This window comes from Microchirus variegatus (assembly GCF_963457635.1).
Source record: "Microchirus variegatus genome assembly, chromosome: 14".
Classification (NCBI taxonomy): Eukaryota; Metazoa; Chordata; class Actinopteri; order Pleuronectiformes; family Soleidae; genus Microchirus; species Microchirus variegatus.
In genome coordinates this window covers 27,115,435-27,141,156 of record NC_139815.1, presented here as the reverse complement: position 1 = coordinate 27,141,156, position 25,722 = coordinate 27,115,435, and the positions used below count along the sequence as shown (strand labels likewise).

General features: G+C 44.4%; 1 protein-coding gene across 1 annotated transcript; it reads right to left on the bottom strand.

Moving 5' to 3' along the window:
- Window positions 1-321: 321 nt before the first annotated feature.
- sema6d (semaphorin 6D) lies at window positions 322-14,260 on the bottom strand (the record flags this gene model as incomplete). Its single annotated transcript, XM_083900826.1, has 19 exons — window positions 322-1,452; window positions 1,583-1,824; window positions 3,430-3,612; window positions 4,139-4,195; window positions 4,815-4,873; window positions 4,972-5,049; window positions 5,253-5,393; window positions 6,050-6,223; window positions 7,381-7,536; window positions 8,661-8,792; window positions 8,880-9,097; window positions 9,848-9,936; window positions 10,644-10,763; window positions 11,042-11,132; window positions 11,458-11,559; window positions 11,684-11,746; window positions 12,025-12,085; window positions 13,258-13,369; window positions 14,125-14,260. The coding sequence occupies 19 exons, from the start codon at window positions 14,258-14,260 to the stop codon at window positions 322-324; spliced, it is 3,345 nt and encodes a 1,114-aa protein (XP_083756952.1).
- Window positions 14,261-25,722: the final 11,462 nt, after the last annotated feature.

Sequence of the window (25,722 nt, the reverse complement as noted above, 5' to 3'; positions counted from 1 at the left end):
CCCAAGCCCAGATACAACATGGAGTGGCAGATTGGCCACTCATTCGCTGTTCATATCTTGTGGCTACTGTGACGACGGAGGGAGACGGAGATAAAGGGAGCGAAAAAAGCCCCAAGGAGCATCTTTGGCCTTATGTGTGATTATTTCCCTTTTTAACATGAGTGACTGTGCATATCATTTCAAGGGGAAACGCACCTCAAGTTGATACACAACACACACACTAGGCCCTACCCCATCCATAGCTCCCTCCCCAAAGTCCACGGAACTCAAAGCTCCAACAGTCAAGGCCAAGAGCTCGCTAACGAGTGTCCATGGTCTCTTTTAGTAACTGAACTTATTGACTACTCGCATCTGTGGAGTCTGTGGTGAAAAAGCGTTGGGTTTGGGGGGCACGTCGGGCTTTAGTGAAGGAGTCCGTTTGAGCCCCGTGCGAGGCAGCGAGCCGTGCCCACTGTAGCTGCTCTGTCGCGATAGAGATGGCGGGTGAGGGGAGTGCATTCCTGCCCCCATCACTCCACCGTGAGAGTCATGTCTGGAGGGTGGGGTTGGCGGCATGTAGCCGCCTCTGTTCATACTGTGTTGGCGAGACAGCGACACCCCCATGGTCACACCATTCGGTGAGGTGGATAAGGACTGCCTGTGAGATGCACTCCGATGCAGTTGGTACCCCCCTCTTTGTCTCTCTAGAGTGCCCCCCATGCTCAGGCTGCCTGTCGGTGAGGTGGGAGTGGTGGACATGGGCACATCGACCCTCTTGGTGGGGCTGTGCCTTGGCAGGGAGGAAGAAGGAGAGTACAGGGAAGCCTCACGGCTGGGCACCAGTGGGGGCACTTCAGTCAGTGCTTCCATGGGCTCCAGTGTGAGATGTTGCCTTGGGCGGGGCCCTGATCCCTCTTGAAGAATGGCCTTAGGGTTGGCCACAGAGTCATTGAGGTGTTTTAAAAGGTCATTAAGTGTATTTCTGGCATCGACGGACCTCTTTGGGTCTTTTCTATTTCCCCTAGGATCCGGGTTCTTCGGCTTCTTTTCGGACGAATGCGGCAGTGTATCATCTCCATTGTCAAGGTTGGTGTGGTCGTGCGTGGCGTTTGGTAGGACAACTGCACTCGGAATGTGGGAGTGTCCCAGGGCAAGGTGAGGGTGGTGGGGGTTGGTAGGAGCAGGAGAGGTAGCAAGGAACTGCGGACTCTTAGGTGTTGTTGCCGCGTTGGACTCCTTATGTGGTCCGCTGGCCTTGCCGTGAGCCCTTTCCCACTGGTTTTTGATGGGCTGGAGACCTTTCTGTGGAAGTACAGGGGTGGACTCGGGAGTAGGCAGGGCAGCAAGGTCGGGTGGCTGGCAACCTTCCCGTACGATCATGGTCTTGGTATCACCATTGGGTGTATTCAGGTCTTTCCCGTTGCTCAGCAGATTGGTGTATAGCTTGGGCGAATCAATGTTGGTTTGGTACTCCTAAGAATGCCACGACAAGATCAAAGGAAAGAGATTAGACACAATTTCACATTTATTTCCTTCACCTTTACTCGAGACTTTTTACAAGACTTTCTTTCATGCAGCACTGGAGTAGTTTTTATGGCTATACCTTTACAGGGCTATCAAAGAGGCCATTGAGCTTGACAAAGCTTCCAGTGGAGTCAGAGCAGGACGGCGCAGACTCGGCATCCTTGTGGTTGTGCCGTGGTTTGCGGAGGAACGAATCCCGGTAGCAGAAAACAATCAGGCCGGCTAGGAGGGCACCCATGAGAAAAGCGCCAAACACGCAGGTGATGAGGATGTTCATGTGGACCATCTGGTTGGTCTCACCTGCTTGGATGTCCCATACACCTGTAAAACATTGAGGTATTATTAACCCCCCTGGTGACCAAGAGCTCAGTGATGTGTCCCTTCCATATTCAAGACCAGAAATGTGCATGTTTGGTTCAAACCCAACCATGCATCAATTTCTGCCTCATCCCATGACTATGGACACATTCATATTCATCTAATCTCAGATTCAGAAGCAAGATGGTGAAGATTGGCAAGTTGTTAGGTACCCACATCCATTTGCCTTCTATCAGAAGCAATGCTATGTTAGATCAGAAGGGAAGAGTTGGAAGTGTCGCCTTAACAACCACACGTTCCCAAGAGACGTTGCGTCATCCATTTAACAGGTACAAAGGGGTTAGGAGTGCGTGTTTATAGAAAAAAGAGACAAATCAATCTTTTCGCACGAGAAGGAAGTTGGTCAGCGTAAACAGAAGCAGCCTTTCCGGCGTTGAGATTTGCTGCTGCTGCTCTATTAAGTTTGTTAGTAACCACAGACATTGGAAGAGTTAGTCATCTAGAGTTCTGCCACAAGAGCGATGTGGCAGAACAGGCCCGTCAATGATCTACCAGCCAGGGTAAATTGTTAATGTAGCTATAGTTAAAATATACATGTATATACTGGCAGAAGTGGAAGATAAAAAGCAAAGGAAAGGTTGTAAAGAAAACAACATTAAACAGTGAATGAATGAATAATTTAACAGAAAGAACCAAGGAAAATAACAACTTAAAGGTCCAGTGTGTAACATTTAAGGAGGTTTGCTGGCCGATAATTGAATGTATTACCCATAGATATGTTTGTATAAATGTTGGTCATTTGGTTTTCGTAACCTTAGAATAAGCCTCTTATATGAGGTTTACACAAGAGAGGCCACCATGTTTCCAGAGTACAGCTTTTTACATTTTCAACGATGCAAACAAAGAATGGCATCCTATCTGATATGCACAGGCCACCATAGTTCACTGATGCGTCTAAATTAGCTGTCACAAATTCATACACACTGGACCTTTAAAAGAAAGCAATAGTAACATAAAAAAATATGTAATGTAATGTAACATATGGCTGTCACTTTTTAATATATACGAAATTTTGATATCCCTTCGAGTTTGGCGGGAAAAGTTCAAGCTGTGTTCAAGTGCATCAGACCGTCCAAAGTAGTTATATTTGGAGAAAGAAGACAATGATGTTAAGTTATTTTGCTGTAAAAATGCATATAGCTACCTAGCTAAACCACTCTCCTGAAAAAGTGCCATGAACTAACAAATGTGTGGACACTAGTGACATCACAGCGGAACGAGTGCTCAGCATCACATGATTAAAACTAAGAGTAATAATAGATAATATTGTTACTTTTCTTTGCGTGTATGGGTGCGGGTTAGCGTGTAGCATAATATTCCTACCGCTATGATATTTGGAAAAAAAGTGACAGCCCTAATACAGCAACATAAATAATGTATGAAACAAAAAAAACACTAAACAGAAAATCTGCCATGTGAGCTCGTAAAAGTCCTATGTGTCTTGTAAGTCTATGTGTGGATTCACTAGTGTCTTAGTGAGAGCTAATGTTGTGCAGCTATCACATCAGGCTCAACGCAGCATGCTGGCTAACTCCCTCTGGGCCTTACCCTCTTGCCCCCCGGGGATAGAGTCTAAAGAATGGGAGGTTGCTGGGTCGTCCTGCAGCACAAAGCCTGAGCCGTAGAGCTCTGGACCAGGCCCAGAGCTGGGAATCTGAGTGGGAATGAGTAGTGGGGGGTGTATGGGCCCACTGGGCGGGACAGTGACGGGCGTTGATGAAAACTCCATGTCTGTGGTGACAAACAAATTGTTAACAAACTGTGAAGACGTGATTAAATCATACTGATATCACACCAGTTAGTAGGTGTAGGCAGTTTGTCATTTTAAAGGTTAGTGTCCAAACAAGTATAGAATAATTGGTTCTGTCAAAAACACGTGTTTTGACATTCATAGACCAATGAAAGTAGGTAGTTTAATTACTGTTGAGACAGTTTGGATGGGGAAAAAAGGGGGGGGGGGTGTTCTCAGAAGAGGAGCTGGTAACCAACAGTTGGGAAGCCAAGAAGGCGGTGTTTGGGCATGCATGAGGGAGGAGGAAGTGATGGATGAAAGAGAGGAAGTGAATCTGTGCTGAGATAGAGGACCCAATGTCGCCCAGAGGAGCCGTCATTCACGAGGATGGAAATGAACCAGGTGACGTTAGCATTCAGGAGGTGTGTGGTAAGAAGAGGATGAATGGTGGCAGTGGTGGAAAGACAGGGGTTGGAAATGCTGAACTCAAGGAAAGAAACCATTTGAGTAAAAGATCAAACTAACCAGAGGTAGGGTCGCCAAATGATTTGTAATCTGGCGCTGAAGTAGAGCCCAAAAACGCTAAAAGAATTAAAAAGGGACAAGAAATCAGTATATGGGAATTCAGAAGTCAAAATCTCAGAGACACTCAGTGCAGTTTACTGGTGGTTTTAACCATATAACGATGTGCTTGTAAAGCACTCGCTAACAGTGTCCTTTTCACACTGGGTTCTCTGGAAGCCCTCTGGTTCTGATCAATACTGAGGTTCAGCCTGGATCATGTTCAGTTGGTGCAAATAAAGAAGTGGTGGTTGTTGTTTTAATTAAAAAAAACAGCAGAAGCACATTTTTCTGACCATCAACGATCTTTAAAACCTCTATCGTTCGCACCAGCTGAACATGACCCTTGATTGTACATGTCCATGTTTCTGCCTATAACAGGCAGCATTAGTTACAGGAGGCCATGTACTGCATGTAGATGTGTGTGTGTTAATATTGCACATAAAGACTTTAGAGTATGTAGGGGGTAAGTTACTGGAGTGGTTACTGGTGTGAGTGTACAGGCTCATGGTGGGTGTGTGTGTGTGTGTGTGTGTGGGGAAAACCAGGTTTATTTGTTTGTACATGTGTGTCTGTATCTGTGTGTTTGTACATTATGTTTGTGAGGATGGGTGATATGGGTTGGAAATGGGATTCATACCGTGACAGTCTCCCAGGTGGGCGGTGTTTCCAAATTCAGTGTCCTGCTCATATCCGGTCCTGAAAAACAAGAGAGGAAAAACAACACAGATAAATATAACATTTCATTTTCTCATCTGTAATATCTGTGCTTCATAATATTGCAGCGTCACACTTACAAAACACCAGGCTGTATTCTCTCACAGGCTCCCTGGGGTTTCCAGCCACAATAAGGATCCCTTGATGCGATGCAGGACCTGGATACACACACGTACAATCAGAGCGCCGGGTTTAATCATTACGGAAGGTGCCGTGTAATCATTTGTGACAGACTGAACATTAACCACGAGGCCTGTTATCATCCAGTTTATGACATTTACTGAAATCACAAACCTATGACCGGCAGCTCCGTGGACAATTTAATTCCTACAAAATGTGCTGCAATAAGCACGTGGCTTACTTGTGGCAGGAAGAATGACGCTCGCAGCGACTCAGAGGAATACGGATGACACAACTGGAAAAGGCGACGTAAAGGCTGTGAGTGTCTTTGTCCACGTGCAGCGACACCACACGCTTGTCATCTTCGCGGCTAGACAGACACCTGGAGGAGAAGGAAAGAATGAGCAGATGAAGACGAGCAAATGTTTTTGTTTTTTTGTGTTGGCAGATTTGGACCACAGGTTTCCTGATGTAGTAATTTGAGTAAGAGATCCCCACAGCCCTGGTGTAGAAAGTCTTTACAAACTTGTCTTTCTCTCTAATTTCAGTGACCCCAGTTCAGACATAGTATCACATCCATCCTGAGTGATCGGATCTTTCTCAGATCTGATCGCAAAAACCACATCTGAAGGTGGTTTGAGGATGCATATGGCCACATTCCTGTACATCCATAAATCAGGGTTTTAAAAAGTCTTTAATCCAATCATTTGAATTTAAGGCCTTAAAATGTCTTAAATTTTGCTAAAATCTCATAAAAGGTCTTAATTACAATTTTGAAAAAAATCTATTGACGTTACTTTTATTTAAAACGTGCATAAACTTCAGTCTCGCTTTGAAATATTTCTATTTTTGAGGATGCGCGAGCATAACTACAACACGGAACTAAAGTAGGCCACCTGTGCTGCCAGGGGAGATTTTGTCAAGCACCACTAGCTAGTGTGCTGTGCACGCGCCATGGTCTGTTATAGCTTAGCATAGCATAGCAACAGAGAAAACTTAACGTAAGCCCAGTAACAGGGACTCGGAAAGTAACCGTACTTGGCACTGTTGAAGATGTCAATCTCCTCCAGAAGAACGCTATCAGTCAGCGACGCAGAGTCGGTCTTGGCCAAAACCTTGAGGACAACGCCGGACTCTGACCCGATGAACACCACGGTGTAGTTCTTGTGAGGTCCTGCTTCATTATCCACGGCCAGCGACGTCAGTCTGTACCTACACACACACACACACACAGCAGAGAGGTTGGTGTTACTCAGACTAGATGGATATTTATTGCTGCAACATCATGAAACACAACTGAACCTCATTTAATAGCCGTAAAAGATAAATTATAATAAAAGCAGCTCATTGTCCGGCTTTGACGTTTTGTTTCGTTTCGAGTCTACGACTAAAGGTCACAGTCGTTTATTTTTACTTCTTCATCTGTCACCACCCTGTTGTTTGCCCACAGTGGATGTTATAAAGAATAAGGCGTCAATAATTTTAATGTGTGACAAATGCTGGTAAATCATTGCACACGTTATGGGTTAATTGTTCAACCGTCGCGTACAACTTAACTGAGATTTGAACCTGAACACCTTGTGACTCCCTGAGCCTGAGGCCGTTTGTAGCATTGAATATTGAGCGTTAACAGTGCTGAGTGAAAAGGTCTCGGGACTGTTATCGTTGTGAGCAACACTTTATGAGTCATTTTTAGGTCTCTTCATTCATTTACAAGCAGAAAATACTGGAATTATATACGCAAGATGAACTCGGGACAAAAATAGCTGAGACTTTTTGTGATGTCAATACTACATACACACACACTACAGTTCAAAAGTTTGGGGTCACTTAGAAATCTCCTTATTTTTGAAGGAAAAGCACTTGAATGAATATAACATTAAATGAGTCATTAATACACTCTATACATTGTTAATGTGACTATTCTAGCTGCAAACGTCTTGTTTTTAATGGAATATGTACATAGGTGTATAGAGGCACATTTCCACTGTTCTAATGGTACATTGAGTTTGCATATGGCGTTAGAAGACTATTGGATGATTAGAAAACCCTTGTGCAATGATGTTAGCACAGCTGAAAACAGTTTTGCTGGTTCTTTGACAAAAGGGCAAAATGATTATTTTGAATAAAAATAATTATTTCTAATCTCGTCAATGTCTGTCTTTTTCTATTCATTTTGCAACTCTTTTGATGAATAAAAGTGTGAGTTTTAATGGAAAACACCAACAAAATGTATAGGTTACCCCAAACTTTTGTAGTACACAGTAGTGTACATACTGTGTTACACTACATCGTACATCTTAGTCTTGTTTACTCATCGTAATTCAATTCATTTATAACTCTTTCTACTCTTGTGACCCTTCTCTTACCTGACACGTGTCTTGGTGAACCAGGGTTCGTCCCTGATTGAAGGCACAGCTAAGTCCATGAGTGGGTGGGACTTGATAAACAGCAGGGTGTTGTCAGGGAACTCGATGGAGCTCTTCAGCGATGCAGCTGGACCATGACCTGAACAGGACCCGGGCCTAGGATCAAGAACACACACACACAAAGAGAGTGAAAGGTCAAAGATCAGCTCATACGATTGCACACCAGGGAGTGATAATAACGTGCATTGAAACTGACGGAAAGTGCATGGAGGGGGGGAGCGTGAGAGAGGAGCAGGTGCTTGTTAGGATCACAAAAAGGCCTCAGCTGGAGACATAAAATATACATATGCATAGTCATCCTCCATCAATGATTTACGAGGCTAATAATGTGCTTCATGGACTTGGTGTTTTGGACACAGGACGAGCTCCAAATATACAGTACGTGCCGACTGTAAACCGGTTAAATATGCAACATGTCTAATTACGCCGGATTAATTATTAAATCATCGGCAGATGGCGACTGTGTGCCGGAGGTCAAAGCTAATAACCTGCTCCCTTGCAGAAAGATTTGATTTCATCGCGTTTGACCTTTTTAACAAAGAACAGTTTAAAAAACGGAGAGATGATAAACAGCTGCTGAGTTAAGCGGAGCCTCCGTAAAGAAAGTCGGGGAAAGCTGCGTGTTTGTAACGCAGAGTTTGTGCTCGACGGCACTTTCACAAGGTCAGATTCACTTTACAATGTCCATGTTTAGTAAACTGCATATTTTATACATATATATATAATGAAGCTAGCTGGTCAGAAACTGTCGATCTAATTGTAAAAGCAGAATTACAAAAGCCATGTTATTAGTAACACCTGTTCAACTGCTTTTAAATGCTAATATCTTATTAGCTAAACACGTGGTAGCAACTCGAAACATTCAGGCGCGAGGATGTGATCAAAACAAGCTGCCGACGTTCAAATTGAGCGTCGGAATGAAGAAGAAAGGTGATTAAAGTGACTAGTTATTAGATCAACAGTTTTCTGAGCAGCTAAACTGTCAGATAGCATTTTGTTGTTTAAAAAAAATGCAGCTGCCATTTCAAGCATTTTCAAGCACTTTATCCAAAATTCAAGTGCTTTTCAAACCTTGAAAATACCAACATAAAATTCGAGCACTTCAAAGGATTTCAAGCACTCGTACAAACCCTGAGGTTACAGGGTTTACGCTCGATGATTTTTCCCTTCCTGGCTCTGTATGCTTTTTAAAGGTGGAACCAAAAATATTAACTCCGTACCGAGGTTTGGGCAGTTTCTCCTCTGGATATGCTGTCCACACCGAATCGGGAGTTTTCTGCTCTTTGAAACGACCCAAGAATACATTCTCAATGTCTGCCATGGAGAAGGCGCACACTGCTGACCCTGGGATACTGTGGAGAAAAACATGTAAATGTTTCATTTTCTCACTTTTCCCCACCATCTCTACACTGGTAAATCTAACAGCAGCCGTGTCTCACCTGTTCATCTGTGTGGTAAACACGCCGACCACTGAAGGAACCCCGTTGATGTCGATGATGTCGGTGATGGACTGCAGCACGTCGAAGTAGAAGAAGGACTCGCCCGGCACGGAGCAGTTGAGCCTCGCCTTTACGAAGGACGTCCAGTGCTTCTCCAGCACTCGCTGTGACCCGCCCACGTCGTTCTTACAGATCCGGGCCACGCGAGAATACACCACCTGTGAAGAAGAAGATGTTTAAGAGAGGATAGAGAGGAAGGAAGGGCGGCTGAGTGAGCGTCGCTTAAAAAAACCCCCACTTTAAATGCTTTTAATTATGCATTTCTCCATCCTGTAGCAACTCTGCACAGACGACTTAGCAGACACACACACACACACACTCACTCACACACACACTCAGTGGCCTCAAAATGCCTGATGTTGCACCACGAGAACGCATGTTTGGTTGTACATGTGTGCTACTAAGGGTTAGGGTTTAAATCGAGAGGCAGTTTGGCTGAAACACTTTTAATAATTCACCGATTCAAACCTCCATCAGAGGACAAGTGTCTCCCCAGCATTAGTCGTTTTTAAATATTTATTATCTGGTGGATGATGGGAGGATTTTTTGGCTCCCTGCGTTTGGATCGGACCAGCAGAGAGGGATGAGGCGCGGACAAATCTGGAGTTGGCTTCAAACACAGAACAGCCTAATGCCCTCAGAGAGTGTGTGTGTGTGTTTCAGAGAGACAAATCTTCTGGCTGTGTAATGGTGTTACATTAGCAGAATAGTCCCAGCAAACACTGGCCGCTGGAAATTCTCGTGTATTCTAATGCGACGCATTGTCGCTGCTTGAATGGGCCCTGATTTACAACGTGGGACACGCATTTGTGGCGTGCACCGAGGGCAGGTGTAAGCCTGGGTTTTTGTTTGCATAAAGCCCTTGTGCTTGTGTGCTTGTACCCGTACCCGAACCCTCGCTGTCTTACCTTGCCCAGGTTGCTGTGCTCCACCGCTATCTCCCGGAAGAAAAAGTACACATAATTCCCGTACTCCGCTGCATGCAGGAAATGAGGTTCTGAGGGGAGAGAGGCAGAGAGTTGGAAGTGTATTTCTGCACCGTCACCGACCAACACTGTGCATGTTGAATATTTCAGGGATTTGTACAAGGCTGTATATGACTGGCGGTGACCTAGATTGCCTGGGAGAGAATAGACCGTATCCCATCGGAGCTCAGCAAAGTGGGAGAGAGCTGTGTTTCACTCCCAAAAAACAACTCCCGACAGCAACAAACACATGCCGTGCGCAAAGGTGGATATTTAGCGGGGGTGGCACGTCGATGCCGTCGATACACTACCGTTCAAAGGTTTCATATATGATTTTGTTTGTGTTTTCCATTAAGAGTCACACTTTTATTCATCAAAAGAGTTGCAAAATGAATAGAAAATATAATCAATACATTGACAAGATTAGAAATAATGATTTTCAAGCCCTTTCAACGTCAAAGAACGAGAAAAACTGTTTTCAGCTGTGCTAACATCATTGCACAAGGGTTTTCAAGGGTTTTCTAATCATCCAATAGTCAACACAATGTACCATTAGAACACTGTAAATGGGCCTCTATACACCTATGTACATATTCCATTAAAAACGTTATTAAAGACGTTTGCAAAAAAGTGCTTTTCCTTGAAAAATAAGGACATTTCTTAGTGACCCCAGACTTTTGAAAGGTAGGGTATATCCATCGTCCACATATAACATCGACGTCGAGTAAGATTTGCTTACCTTTCAGCCATTTGGAGTCATATTTGATCGTCCTCAAGGCCGATCCATCGCCCATACTGCGATAAATGACAGCATCGCTGGCCTGGAAGTCGGCTACAGTAGCGGAATACAGCTTCCCTTCTAAAACAAAAAAACAAAAACACAAAACGACAATGAACACAATGAACACGGTCATGAAAAAGCAAGGATACACTCTTTAGTGTTTTGCTGTTTCTATTTTTTTTTTATACGGCTTAATTGGCTGAGTTGTTATCGCTGCCGGCACAGTTTTACTGTGGCAAAGACACAGAGGTGATAATGAGAGCATAAATGGGAACACATCACTTTCTCTTCACTATGTGTGTGTGTGTGTGTGTGTGTGTGGGTGTTTGCGTGTGCGTGGGTGTTTGACCCCTTACCAGCGAAGAGGGCAACGTTGGTTTGCTTGGAGTCAAACGGGCACCGTGCCAGTCCATTGATCTCCTCGCCGTCCAACTCAAGGTTATCCAGCTGGAGTGAAAGAACACAATCACAAGCCACACACACACACACACACACACACACACACATTAAAGGAGGTTCTGTCAAGACACGCCGCGGAAAACAAACACGCACACAGAAACACCAGCACGCATATGAATCAATCAAATGAGTCCTGTCAACTGCATTTCAAAGGAAGTGGTGGAAGAAGAAAAGAGAAGAAGAAGAAGGGTGTTGCCTCGAGGACATTTGCACAGCATTTATCCAGATTTTGTGAGTGAGCCTTTGTGCACATCAAAGCATCGACACTTTTGACTTATGAAACGTTCAGCGTCTTGACTCTGGATATACTGACCCTGTAGTATCTGCACATGGGGTTGAAGCCGTTGGTGCCGCAGATAAACACCAGGTCGTCATTTCTTGGGACCAGGACTTTGATGAAGTTGTGACACTCGTCCTGAAAACAAGACATGACAATGCATTTTAGGATTGAGGATTAGAGAGCAGGCTTCTTTTTTTTTTTTCATCCGTTCACACTCTGTGTCCATATGTGTGCGCTGGGATGTTTTTAATATACGTACTCTGTGTTTTCCCTTGACGGCACACATCTGTCGGTCATCTTGGCCCGATCGCCATGTTAGCTTCTGTAAAAACCAACACGGAGCGTTAGACGCCAAGTACACATATGGCCTGTGCTCACACACACACACACACACACACACACACACACACACACACACACACACACACACACACACACACACACACACACACACACACACACACACACACACACAGGCCTCTGCTTCCAGTCGCTCATTTTACAACCTGTCCATATGTGATGAATGGCTCTGTGTTTTCTATAGAGCCCTTCACTGTGTGTGTGGATTGAGAGAGAGAACGGCAGCAAAACCAAACGTACCCGGTAAGGAATGATCTCATTCCTGTAGGATTCTCTCAGACTGACGAGGTAAACCTGATCTCTGTGAATGGACAACAAACAAAACACAGCTTAGTGACACAGCATTCGAAGTTTGGTTTGATCATATTTTCTATACCCTCTATGGTTTATGGAGATTTCTTCTCTTGGAACCCATTGTCGGTGTTTATTTGCCAATAGGAACACTTTTGTCTAGTGCTGTCTAAAACTAAACTTTAAAAACATACGCAGTTACACAGGTGCACTGGTTATTTGTCGCGCTGCTCTTTTCGTTTAATAAACAGACTCCAACAGCCTTTCCAACAGGCTCCAGTTCGACTATAGGTGCGCTAGTGGCGCTAACGGAGCTAACTGGTAAACGTTGCATGGACTTAAAATGAGTCTCTAAAGTAACGCTAAACTTTAAAAACAGAGGCACACATACGCAGTACACAGGCACCCTGGTTATTTGTAGCACTGCTCTTTTCGTTTAATAAACAGACCGCTCCAGTTCGACTGTAGTCGCGCTAACAGCGCTAAATGTACTAATGCAGCGAACTAATAAACGGTGCCTAGACTTAAAATGACGTCATGCGGTAACATTAGCGCCGTTAACGTGTCCAGCAAAGCAACTGTCAAAGTAACTGTTATTTTGAGGCGACCTCCTCTCGCAACAGAAATTAGCACACAAAGTTTTGCAGTACTTTTCTGTTCGAGGCATTTTCTTCTGCAACGTAAAACGAAAACGTCAACAAGCACTTTTGATTTTTTTTGTACAATCGACACAACATGCGACTGCCCCCAAACTGGTGATAGGAGGATCCACCTGACAACCTTAATGCATACGGGGTTGATTATACAGCAGCTCAGGAGCCTGCAAGAGTTTATTGCCGTAAGATGTCGGTGTGATTTCCTGCTACAATATTAGCGCCGGCGGTCAGATTAATCCCAGCGCCCATAAATACCAAAAAGACATGTAAAGATGCCAAGAAATCCCTTACAGAGCGTCAGGCCGGGATGATAGACCTCTCTCTTGGATCAATGCTGACCATATACATCAGACAAAAGGCCCAGAAGCCACAGATCCAATAACACTAAGAGCTTTTTTTACCCCCCTTTGTGCCACTGTTTACCTGCTATGGAATGAGTGAGTATATTGGTGTGTGTGGGGGTGGGGGGGGGGGGGTGAAAGAAGAGTGAGATAGTGAGGTAATTGATTTGTGTCTTGAGGTTTACCTGCCAGCAATGAACAAAGTGTCCTGTATCCTGGTCATCAGCTGAAAGTCGAGGCGATGCTGGGACTCGTTGCCAGAGGGCCGGCCTCTGAACACGGGGTATCGACGTGCAACTGGAACACAAATCAAAAAATATATGCTTTTACCGGGAAAGACACTTAAGACACAAACACTTCTGATAGAAAAACAAGTAGTAGTAGTAAGTTACAGTGGCAACAGGGATGAGGATCGCTCATGCTTTTACAGGTACAAACAGGTACAGGACATGTTGTGATACATGTGACGGATGGAGTCGTTAAACTGCTGTTTCACACGTGTGGATGCAACTCTACAAATAAGCTAAAAGAAGGATCAGTCGCTTCATCAAGAAGTGAGCTGAAGCTCATGATCTGAGGCTGCTCCTATTGTTTTGATTGAGAGACTATTTTTTTATCAATACATATTGAACCTTGGTTATTGATACAACAGAAAACTGTGTTGCAATTGTGATATTGTTATTGAATTATTGTCCTGGTGATGATTCCATACAAATACATCCTCTGTGTCACGGTGTTGTGTCTCTGCATTAGATAATGGCTGCTGATGTCAGCACATCTCTCTTGTTCTTTCCATAAATCACAGACATGGAAATGAAATGCTTCAGCTGGAACATACAGCAGATTGATTGTATTACTATGGATATGACATGTCAGTGTCTGAACTGCTGATATGACTGAATATAGCAGCATGTTTGAGAACAGGGGAGAACATGTTAAGCGCAGTTGTTGGGACTTTTTCCTCCCGTGTTGTTGCAGTTATCGTAATTCCCCGCCCGTGTCTCTGCGGAGTCTTTTCGAGTGTGTGCATGTGTGTGTGTGTGTGTACTCACAGTGTGCGTCGACGACATCGAGGGGTACGATGTCCTCGGGGAAGCTGACTGCGAGGAGAGTGTGTGTGGCTGTCAGCAGCAGCAGCAGCAGCAGCGGCAGCAGCTCAGTGAGCAGAAGCACAGCTCTCTGGCCCATGGCTGCTCACAGACAACACTTCCTGTTTCACACCGGTGGAGTTGTTACCTGCAAACGCACACAGACACAAAATGCACACTTTTTTACATTTCACACTTCCTCGACTCCTGCTGCAATTTGTCGTCTTACAAGCCAAATCCACAAGCACTGTTTGACTCGGAATGAGGAAAAAGTCCAGTTTCTGCACAGGAGTTTTTTCTTCTTTTGTTATTGCCTTTGCACACCAGACATGTTCTCTGAAATGAAAAGTATTGGCTGATGAAGTGTTGACTCTCCTCTTGTCCTAAGTGTTGGCTGAGCCCAAGTATTACTTTTGATTTTTTCTTTCATTCAGTAAACGACAGAGCTCCAGCCTCATCATCATGAGATGCTGACTGCTGCAATTTCTCTCCGGTGCTTTTGCTTAATCGTATCGAGCTTGGAGTTTTATTTCCAATCGGTGTTTGTGTGCAAAGGTCATAAGTGAGTAAAATACAAAGAAAACTTCAATGTTCCTTTTGTATTTCTTATCAAAGGGAACAAAAGTAAATTACCTGCCTAGTTTGAAGCCTGTGAAGTGACTCGTTGGGACAGTAATGTGATAGACGGACGGACGAAAGAACAAACGAGCAACTGTCTCTTCAATTAACAGATGGAAGAGATGCTTTTCCCTCTTGTTCTTCACACAAATCACTTCTACCTTTCCTATGTTAAGGACACTGTTCCTACTGGTTAACTACAGTACTACTACTGATGCATGAGATGCTGACTCCGCCTGTTTCTTCCAGTAATGCGTTTCCTCTCTGGTACTTCTGCTTAAATTGTATCGTTGGTAAAATACAAAGAAAACTTTGCAGTTTTGTTCAATGTTCCCTTGTATTTCTTATCCAAAGGTAACAAAAGTAAGTTTACTGCTCAGTTTGAAGCCCACAAAGTGACACGTTGGAGAGTAATGTGATAGATGAAAGGACAACTGTCTCTTGAATTAACAGATGGAAGAGATGCTTTTTTTCCCTCTTGTTCTTCACATCTATCTCTCCTCTGTTCAAAGTCATCATAACTGCAACTGTTAAGTGTACAGACCTGCCATACGTGATGAGAAGACATAATCCTTGAATTATCAGATATACACATGACGCCCCTTTCTACAATATTGATGACTTGTGCTCTTGTAGCGGCTGTGGCTTTTCTCCTCCACCACCTCTCCCTGCATCTGCTGTCAGTGTGAAGGTCAGCCAACTGACCAGTGGGGGTTCCTGGGTTCATGCTGGATACAGCGGAAGTCCACTCTGTTAGAAACGTGGCGGGTCCTGCTGCCGCGTCTGTGCATCTGTGCACGTGTTGGGTTCGTCTTGAGCTCGACGCTAATCAGCAGATTGCAGCAGCTTCATCGCACATCGCCGGTGTCGCGCCCGCGCTTTGACCTTTGCTGACTTCTATTAGTGCTCGCGTTGGCTGTTCTAGCCTCTGCTCTCGCCCGCGACGGCCAATCTGCTTTATTGCAGTGATTCACTCGTCTCTTGTGTAAAAGGCGACGCACGTTTGTTTTAACCTCTTTTTTTTTGTGGATATTAGCAAATGTAAGTATATGATTGTATATACGTGATACAGCAGGCGCGACACTGTTTATTGTGGGAGTGGCAGAGTGTCTATGAGGAGCACATTTAAGACTGATTGTGTACGTGCATATTAATGATCGGTGTATGTTGAAATATTTATAAGCCAAACAAATTATTCATGCAGGCAAAGCCTGAACGGATATAAACAATTTACTGGGAGACGTCACCCGGGCAGAGGGATGGATTAGCTGGGGGGCACCCTGGGATGGATACAAACACACACACACACACACACACACGGCTGCACACACATAATCACTCTTTCAAATGGTGTAATGCAAAGACTGACAAGAGTGTGTGCGTGCGTGTGTGTGTGTGTGTGTGTGTGCACGGCACACGCACGTGCGTGGTATTGACCAATTTTTCAATTAGCCCCAGAGCACACCTGCTCCAGTGCAGTCTGCGGCTCCGGCCTGTCAAGCCATTAGTGCTTTGATTGATCCGCACAGGAAGTGTGGCAGATCTGAAGCCAGCACACAGGCCGATCCATGGACTTTAACCATATCATGGAAACACACGTGTGAACTGTTTACCTCGGGGGGGGACTGCCCTAAGTCATCAGGAAGCTTTTAAGGAACAACGGTGATCCAAACTATTTGAAACGACACAATTGGCTGCAACGGCTGCAACAACATGTTTTCATCCTTGCAAGAAAGTAGTCGAACTTTATTGTTTTTACAGATGCTTAACTTAAACATTTCAGTTTCAAAGATGAAATTAACCACAAACATGCTTCTGAAGTCAGGCATTAGACGTTGTGAGATGTTTAAATGACAGCATCAATGAAGTCTATGTGTATTATGCAACACTGAAAGTGGTTTTTAGGCCTGAATAGTGATATAAAGAATTCAGTAATTTACAATTTCTTGGCACACATACCCTCTTTTGGGTTTTAATGTGTCACCAAAAAAATGGGAAGTGGTGGCGAGAAGGAATCCAGTGTGTTTTAGTCATCGACTGTGTGAAATCACGGCTGTGGAGTTTTCTGTGGGATACTGAAGCCTCTGAAGGAACCATATAATTATGACTGAGTAATGCAAGGCCTGCATGAGAAGAGGTTTCATCCTAATTAGTTCTCTTAATAGTTAAATTACAGGTTCGATGCCATGAGAAAATAATAAAAAAAAGAAAGCGCACAAGGGTCACGAGATCACTTTCTCTTTTCAGCAGCAAACAAACACTGTGGCAGACACTCGCTCTCTAATCTGGATACAAATGAATCAGAAAAACAACTGGTGACCAAAGAGCAGCTTATTTTTGTTTTTACTACCTGGTTGAGAAAATCTAGAATGAAGAAATGTGTTACAACCCCAGCAATAAATGGCAGGGTTTCGAGGAGGAAAAGCTCGATCAGGAATAGATGCAACACAACACAACACAACAACAGCCTATGAAAGGTAAATAAAGCCAGCTCGCAATTCAATTCTGCAGTGATATCATCCAGGCTGCGGGGGCAGCACTTCCAGTCCAAAGTGTTCGCAAGTAAATCATTTTCTCGCTTGTCTGAGTTTACAGTCCTCGCCTCTTCATATACACATGCACATTCACCTGCCATTCTCTCTCTCTCTCTCTCTCTCTCCCTCACTAAACAAATTCAGGAGAAGAATCTCTGATCTCCCATGATTCCCTGCATGGTGATACTCACAGTGTGGAGGCGAAGGCTGTCCTCAGAAACTCATGTAAAACAGGAACAGAAGACATTCAGAGGTCAGCGATCTAAAATTACTTCTCAATCTCTAGTGAGCGCAGCGTGATTTTCTATTGACTATTCCTTTACACTCTCTTGTTCCTGCCCTCCAGTGCATATATATATATTGTGTGTGTGTGTGTGTGTGTGCGTGTGTGACATGATGTGAATGCTGATGTGTGTGTAGGACACAGAAAGCCCTAAAAAAAACGCCAGGCTTTGTCACGCAATGCAATTCAGCCTTCGTTAGCGATGGTGTTTAACAACAGCTGGCATCTGAAATGTTGCATCACTGCTTTCTTCTGGACTAAATCCTTCTTCATTTACAGTACAAAGACGTCAAGTTTCTCCATTAGCATTCAGCTATATCAGACGGGGACTTTCTTTTGTCGTATATTAAGTAGATTACACCTTTCAATGTTGGTCCAAACATGCTTTAAGTGTGGCACAAATACAAAGGATATAGCGTTTCGCCCGAGTGTCCAAACAACGCCAAATTTGTGCCACTTTCTCTTTGAAGCATTGTGCACCAAATGTGGTGCATTTTGTCAATCGCTTTGTGCTTTTTTTTACAAGCCAAGAAACCGCACTGACTGCTTTGTCAGCATCCACACCAATCACGCCACTGGCAATCTTCACACGGAACCTGTCCAATCCGAGTTCTCTGCAAACTCCAGACCACCACGATCCACTTCCACACTAACACCACCTTGCTAACGCCCCACCCGACAAACACCTGCCAGCGCAGACGCCGCTGCCAAACCTCTACAGGACGAACGCTCCAGCACACCATGGGTCCACACTCTCCACTCCCACACACACAAACACAAAGCACTCCACAAATGATCTCCCTTTCCTTTTGCCTCTTCTCCTCTAGTTTTCCTCCCCTTTCTTCCTTCACCTTTGCCTCACTCTACCTCTGTTATTACAGGCTTTTCAATGTCCAAGCCCACACTTTCCCTCTGCCGATGTTGGCTCCGGTCCACGGTGTGTTAAAATTCTAGGAGCTACAGCTGCAGGTTTTAATGTTCCAATTTGAACAGGACAGATTATCATACATTTTTTTCTCTCCTCTCTCTCAGACCCTTTGCTTTCACTGGCACATGTCAACCATAACCTTCTCTTGCTCTTCAACTCAGAATGGACGTGTGTTTCTTTTTTTCTCCTGCACAGAAGAGTCGAGGCTAATAAAGAGACAGCCAACAACAGGGGTGCGTGATGTTTCGTAAGCCGAGTGTGAATGTAATGGGTGGATGTTATCCCGGCAGAACAATGGTTGCTGCTGCTTCAGGCAGCTTGACTTGTCATCTTGCACCACACTGAGCTGTAAGCCCTAACAGCACAGGAAACCAGATAGCACAGCACAGGGGTTTAGTTTCATCGCTTATTTCATGTCTTTTGCACTCAATGCCATGCGTGCGTCAAAAGGCCTTTTTTTTTTTAAATATGGCGTGCAAAACCCGAAAAAATGTCCACTTTACGGGGTTTTCTCTCAACGCTCAAACCGAGGCTCTGAGAAAGTAATCAAGATGCGGCCGCACAGGATAGTGAGTCAGACTGATGATTAGCGCAGCCACCACACAGGCCCAGAAATGATTACTAGCCCTTTTCCCACTTCAGTAATAACGGCCACTGTAAAGGATCACTTCAGAGAGGCTTGGTTGGACTTGTTGCTTCACAGATTTTGGCAGCAGCAGCGCACTGTGCGCCCTAAAATGGGCTTTTTCTTCCCCCCTCTACCTTGGAGAGGAGGAGTGAAACAGGAGAAAGGCTGCTCTGAGCCGTCGTTCTGCTGTGGTGGAACACAAAGAGGCTGAGCTGCAGGTGTGACTGAGAAACAAAAGAGGGGCTTTTTTTGGGGGCAAGTCAACACAATGGAACCCCAACCCCCTCAAGTCAGTGGACCTGGCTGTTCAGGAGAGCTGTTTCTGGGGCTCATAAAAAGGGGGAGGTTCAAAGTGGGGGGGGGGGGACAAAGCAAACTTTAAACATCTTGACTCCAAATGCTCTCAAGGTCAAACATGTATCAGTCGGGCATTTGTGAACTGCACAAGCTGATTTGAAGCAGCGCGACCATAAGGGCCGTGAAGGGTCAACACTGATGACTGTACGCTTTAACGGCGGTTGTTCCGGGGTTACAGCCGGCTGAAGTGGGAGGTTAACGGTGGTCGTTCTGGTCGCCGAGTTCTGACCTCACGGCCAGTGAGGCGGAGTGAAAACGCCACGGCCAGCTGTGCTGTCAACAAGCTGCTGTTCTGGGTGTTTGATCCGCAGCTGGACTGTGGGTTTTTTTCCCAGCCAATTTCAAGTTGATGTAGTTTTGATAAGTTTGGAAATGTCAGCGACAGAACTCACACACACGTCGGGCTTTCTGGCAAACGCACACATCTGGTGTTTGTGTGGAGACGGAGGTCGACGGATGCAGATGTTTAGATATCAGTGCAACAAACGGCAAATATGTGACGCCTGGAATCTCATTCTTTCATGAATATATGCTCATGGTCTCTCTCTGATCTGCGTTTTGCATCTGCACGGTGGTGCACTGATGTATTTTAGTGCAAACTGAACTAAATATTAAATACTTCAAACAAGTAATCGATAAACAAGTTTAAGAGCTGAAAACATAAATGTGTACACAATCGTCTATTGTGAATGTATATAGTGTGATAAGAGCATTGTTTTGGCACAAAGAGTCAAATTTCTTACATTTGTGCACTTTTTTGGCCAGATTTTTATACAAAAGAATAGCATGATCTAATTTTGCTTGTTTTTAATTTGGTGGATTACATGAAATTTGAAAAAAGATCGTTAAATGAACATGTAACATGTCTTTTTCAGTCTAATGAAGCATTCTGCTTTTCCCCCTGTGTGATTATTATTCTCCTTCATTCGCTTTTCATGGACATCTTCCGCTTCTCCTTTTTACGCACACAGTTCCACGCAGGAGCCCGAGCTCTAATGCTCGTATTGTGCGGACTGGGGCGTAAAGGCATTCAAGTTTTATCCGTGCTAAATCTTTTCAGGGTCCCTTTAGTCCACATGTAGACCCGATACAAAGGACAACAAAGACGCAGGGGGGACACAGCGGTGGAGTGACAACAGTGATGGGTTTTTGCTGCGTTTTAACCGCCTCCCTCTCCTCAGGGCTGGGCTTCCCGTGCTGCTGCTGCTCCCTCCTCTGCCTCCAGGGAAGGTTACGAGCGCCTTTAGCGATTCATTACGCATAAAAAAATAATAATAATGAGGATATCGTAATGAAATTGGAGAATGCATCAAACGATGAGCAGCCAGCGACCTTTAAAGTCAAACTCCTGGTGCCAACCGTGTTTTTATTGTTTAAAAAAACAACGTGTGCGTCTGATATCATCGTGTTTCCAAGTTGAATTTAAAGAGCAGAAATGTCACTTTAATAGAACAGTAGTTGTGTTCAATAGAGATGAGCTTGTTTTAACTGATTAAAGGACACTTCTGTGTTTGAGGACTACAATGGCGCAGCTCTGATTATCCCTAAAATGCATCTCTGTTGTTAAATTGGCACAAATATAAATAAGGAGTAAATTCACAGCCTAATCCCGAGGAGTGGACTAAACAAGTGCCCTAAAAATATCCGACTCCACATCGATAATAAAAGATAAATGAAAATAAAAGCCCCACTGAGGAAACCTACCTTGAGGATCCGAAATCACCCGTGAACAGTACAATCCAAACGAACGCCACGTTATTCCTTTGGTAATCCATGAAAGAGGAAACAAGCAGCGTGTGATATTCCTCTTATTATTAATATTATTATGTTCTGCTCCATCTGGATCCGGGAAACACTTTTCTCTGCTTTTTTTTAGTGTGTGTGTGTGTGTGTGTGTTTTCTGGTTTGTCCAGTTGCGAGATTCCGCCTGTTCTGTGTCCGTGATGATGACTGATCTTCAAAAGCTCTGCTGCTGCTGCTGCTGATGCCACGACCACACAGCCCCCTCCCTCACACACACACACACACACACACACACACACACACACACGGAGACAGCAGCCCCTTCCACAACACTGTTAACTTTGGAAACGAAAGGGGGTAAAGACATAAACATTAACGACGCGCTGTCCTCACTCACTCACTCACTCGTGCACTTATTCACGCGCAATCGTTGATTTATATAAATCATAAGAAGGCGCGTGCATGGACTGACGGGACTGTACATACATTCACTCCATTTACGCACGGCACTTTGTTTTTATGTTCCACCCCAAACGCACACTGTTTCACATTCGTGCGTAAAAAGATGCACGTGTGTGTGTGTGTGTTTTGCGGCTTCAATGAGCGCGTGAAGTCACTCACAAAGTGAAGGAGTGAGCAGATCATTCAGGGTTTGTGGAGGGATTCTTTTTGTGCAGCGACAACGAGCTTGCACACATAATATAACTCGTGCCAGTTGCCAGGAATGAATGAAGCACAAGTAAAAATAAAGACTCGAGCACTTTCTGATCTGTAAACGGTGCTTTTTTTTTCCTGCAGGACCAAGAAATCATTTAGTTTCACACAAACTCCCTCTTTTCTTTTCGACTTTTCTGTGCGTAACGCGTTCAAGTAAAATCCACGCGGAGCTGCTGCTGCTGCTGCTGTGGCCAAAGAAACTCACCTCATCTGAATCTTATTTTATATCCCGCTTCGCCGCCGTAATCCAAACCAAAGTGATATGTGCAGAGCGCGTCGTAGTGAATCAACTTCTCTTCGCTGAGAGAAAAACAAACTAACGCACGACGAACGGTGTAATTTGACCCGTGCTAAGTCAATCCATCCAGAGAGGGAGCCGCTGTCCGCCAATCAGCAGCGCGCTCTCTGCTCCAGGCCCCGCCCCCTCCGTCATCCCCTCTCTCTCCTCACTTGGTCCGGACTCGGCTTCACTGTGGCTTCCTTCCTTTCTTCCCTGGAGCTCAGAGAGAAAGAAAAGGCGATTCTCCTCTCTCTCCACACACACACACACACACACACACACACACACACACACACACACACACACACACACACACACACACCCCCTCTCCTCCTGTGTGACCCCGTGTTGCCTGCCCTTCTGTTACAAACCCTCACCATCCCCCAACTCCACAGTCAGCAAAGAGAACAGAGTAAAACAAAACAAAACATAACAAAAATCATTTGAGCTGAGTCGTGAACAGCAAGTGCTTAGTAAAAAACACAGCTTTTGCTTTGTAAAAGTGTGAGAAAACACCCTTTGTCCTTTTATTCCTAGTCACGCGTTCGATCATTGACGACGAGAAGTTAAACTTTAGCAGAGAAAAAGGTAAAGGTTTGAAGGTCTGACGAGCAACATACGGGAGAGTTTATTGTCTGAGACTGAGTCAACGACCTGTGAGTGTGTTTTAAATCCTTTGGTTTTCATGACCTAAAAGGTCCAGCGTGTAAAAGTTATATTCATATGGTAGATTTTCTTCAGTAGTGACTGAAGAAAATCTACCATATGAATATAACTGCTGGACAATATTGTTGTTCTTCATTAACCCAGGAATGAGGCTTTTATGGCGCTTTTCCATAATACAGTTCCAGTACTACTCGACTCTACTTAGTTTGGTTTGAATCATGTTGTTTTCCATCACTTCATAGAATGTGGACGGGGTCGTCGTAGCAAGGCGGCGTGAAAACTGCCGTGACGTTGTTTTATACGCGACACAAACTGTGTAACTGAGCAGTTATTTTCAGTGTAACTGAATCATTAGAATCAGTTCATTAAAAAGATTTGTGTATTGAATCGTTCAGTAATGAACGTGTTGTGATTCGCCTCACGATTGCTGGCTTTCAGCAGTGTTGTCGCTAAATACACCAGATTTTAGACATGTTCTTTGCTATATGTGGAGATTAACGCATGTTTTCAGGATTTTTAAGCCTTTTTAACTGATCTACAGTTCGGCATTGTTCGGTTTGATTCTCGCGTCGGACGTCGCACTCATGACTCTTCCAGTGACAACACTCTCTGACCAATCAGTTGTCGACAGTCTGTCGATGTCGCATTTTAGTATGGGCTCAGCTCGCATGGAACCGCGACAGAGCAGGTGCTAAAAAACTAAAACTATCGCTAATGGAAAAGCAAAAAAACAACAAGTGGAGTTGAGGCGAGTCGTGCTAGAACTGTATCATGGAAAAGCTCCATTATATTTATGTCAGTTCTACAGAGGCGGCCATTTTGTACAATGGACAAATTAAACATCTTTTGAGTTTTGATGCTAACTGAAGGCTAAGTAGCTTCTCCGACACTCTCAGAAGAGAAGGGTGAGTTGGGCGATATTCCAACAATTATGTGGCAAAAACTCTCCACACTTTAACAGCCGTTGCACGTCAAATGCAAACAAACTGCTCAAAATTGTGAATAATTCAGAGGTGAATTCCAACACACCCTCTCTGTATTCACATCAAGCATGACGCAATTAAGTGATTCAATTATAAGGACCGGGGGGGAAATACATTGCATCACAGGGATGAACAGTTGGAGTTGGTGAACAGTGGTGATGAGCTGGTGCTCAGTCATTTCACTGAGTCAAGAGGAAAATAAAATAAAAGACAGGGTTCCCACGGGTCCTTGAGATCCTTGAAATTATGTGAATTTGAAAAAAGGGCTTGAAGTTAAGTTGATATTTGGCTAAATGTCTCCCTTTGTTCGTTACGACGCCACCTACTGTTACATGCCCTGCATGGCTTGATGTGAGTAGACTAGGCCTACACAGAACGTGTTGTGGACACTGTCTCTCTCTCCCGCTGTTGACGTGAGATTCTATGCAGACCAATGAGCGAGTAAAGTTAAGCAAGAGAGCAAATGACGACGTGATGCCTAGGGAATGAAAATTACAAGATTTCTGTCTCGCCAAAGACAGTTACAAAGACCGACTTGTCCAAGATCCCAAGGACAATCACTTGTCCAAGATGTATGGACACCATGGACGAAGTGGCTCTTACAGGTTAGCCTCTCATCTTAGGCTGGATCAGCACATTCTGTCCTTTAATTTGAGCGGAATTTGTCCCGGAAAGTCCTTGAATTTGATGTCAACCAAGGTGTGGGGACCCTCAGAGAGGAGATTAAACACCTTTACTGCCTCAGGACGGACTTTAGGATGTCTGTTAAACAGTTAGAAGATTTAAAGAAGGTCCTATTTGTTTGTAAACAACCCAATCTGTGTACATTTCCTCATCTGAATCATGTGTAAACAACAAGCATTGTGTGATTAGTTGCAGTGAAATGTTACAGAATTTACCGCGATCTGTCAAAATAAAAGCCAATATGAAAGCAGGTTCAAAAAAATGTTATTAAAGGGTAAATAAATAGCACAAATCAACAAAGCAAAGGTCTTTGGTAAGGGTCTTGCTTTATGGAGGCTGATGTCTTGTACCGCCATGTTTCTACTGAAGCCTGAAGGGACAAATCAGCCAGAGTTTGTCTTCTTATAAAAAATAACTCCACCCTCTCTGGTTTGACAAATGGACAAAAAGCAGATACCAACACACTCCACAATATTCTATTCATTCAATCAAGTATTTTTACAGGTGCAATGAATATATGCATTACAGTATAGGAATGTTAATCAATCCTTCTTCAGTCCGGGTGTTTGCTTGTTAGATCTAGGTTAGATTAGTCATCCTGCTGTGTTTATGTAAACAACTGTGTGTGCTCGTGCTCTCGTACTCATGTGAACCTGTAAGTGTCAGGTTATTCCAGCCAGGTTCGTAAGACCCAACAATGGAGGCCCATTTGCACTCCATTAGCGGTGCAGGTTAACAGATGTGTGAGAGCCTCATCCACACCAACGTTCCTCACCCACTCACACACACACTTCTGACAACCCCCCTCCCCTCCCCCCTCATGAACATCTTCACCCATTCACACACAAACACACCCACACTCCCGACAGCCCCCCATTATGAGCTGAGAAAGTCGGATCTGCATCTCAATACTAGCACAGGAAACACTAGTTTGCACAACTGATCTGCCTGATCCTGGATTGGCACTTCTTGCTTGTCTTTGTCTCTGCGTGACCCGGAATATTTTTCCCCTTTTGCGAGTCGCTACTTCTTATTATTCTGTCTCTTCGTTGGATGACGGTATCCCTCTTTCCTCTCGTCCCCTATCGCTGGTATTGTTCTCTCCAGTCTCACTAGCATCCCAGGCTACATCAATATTACT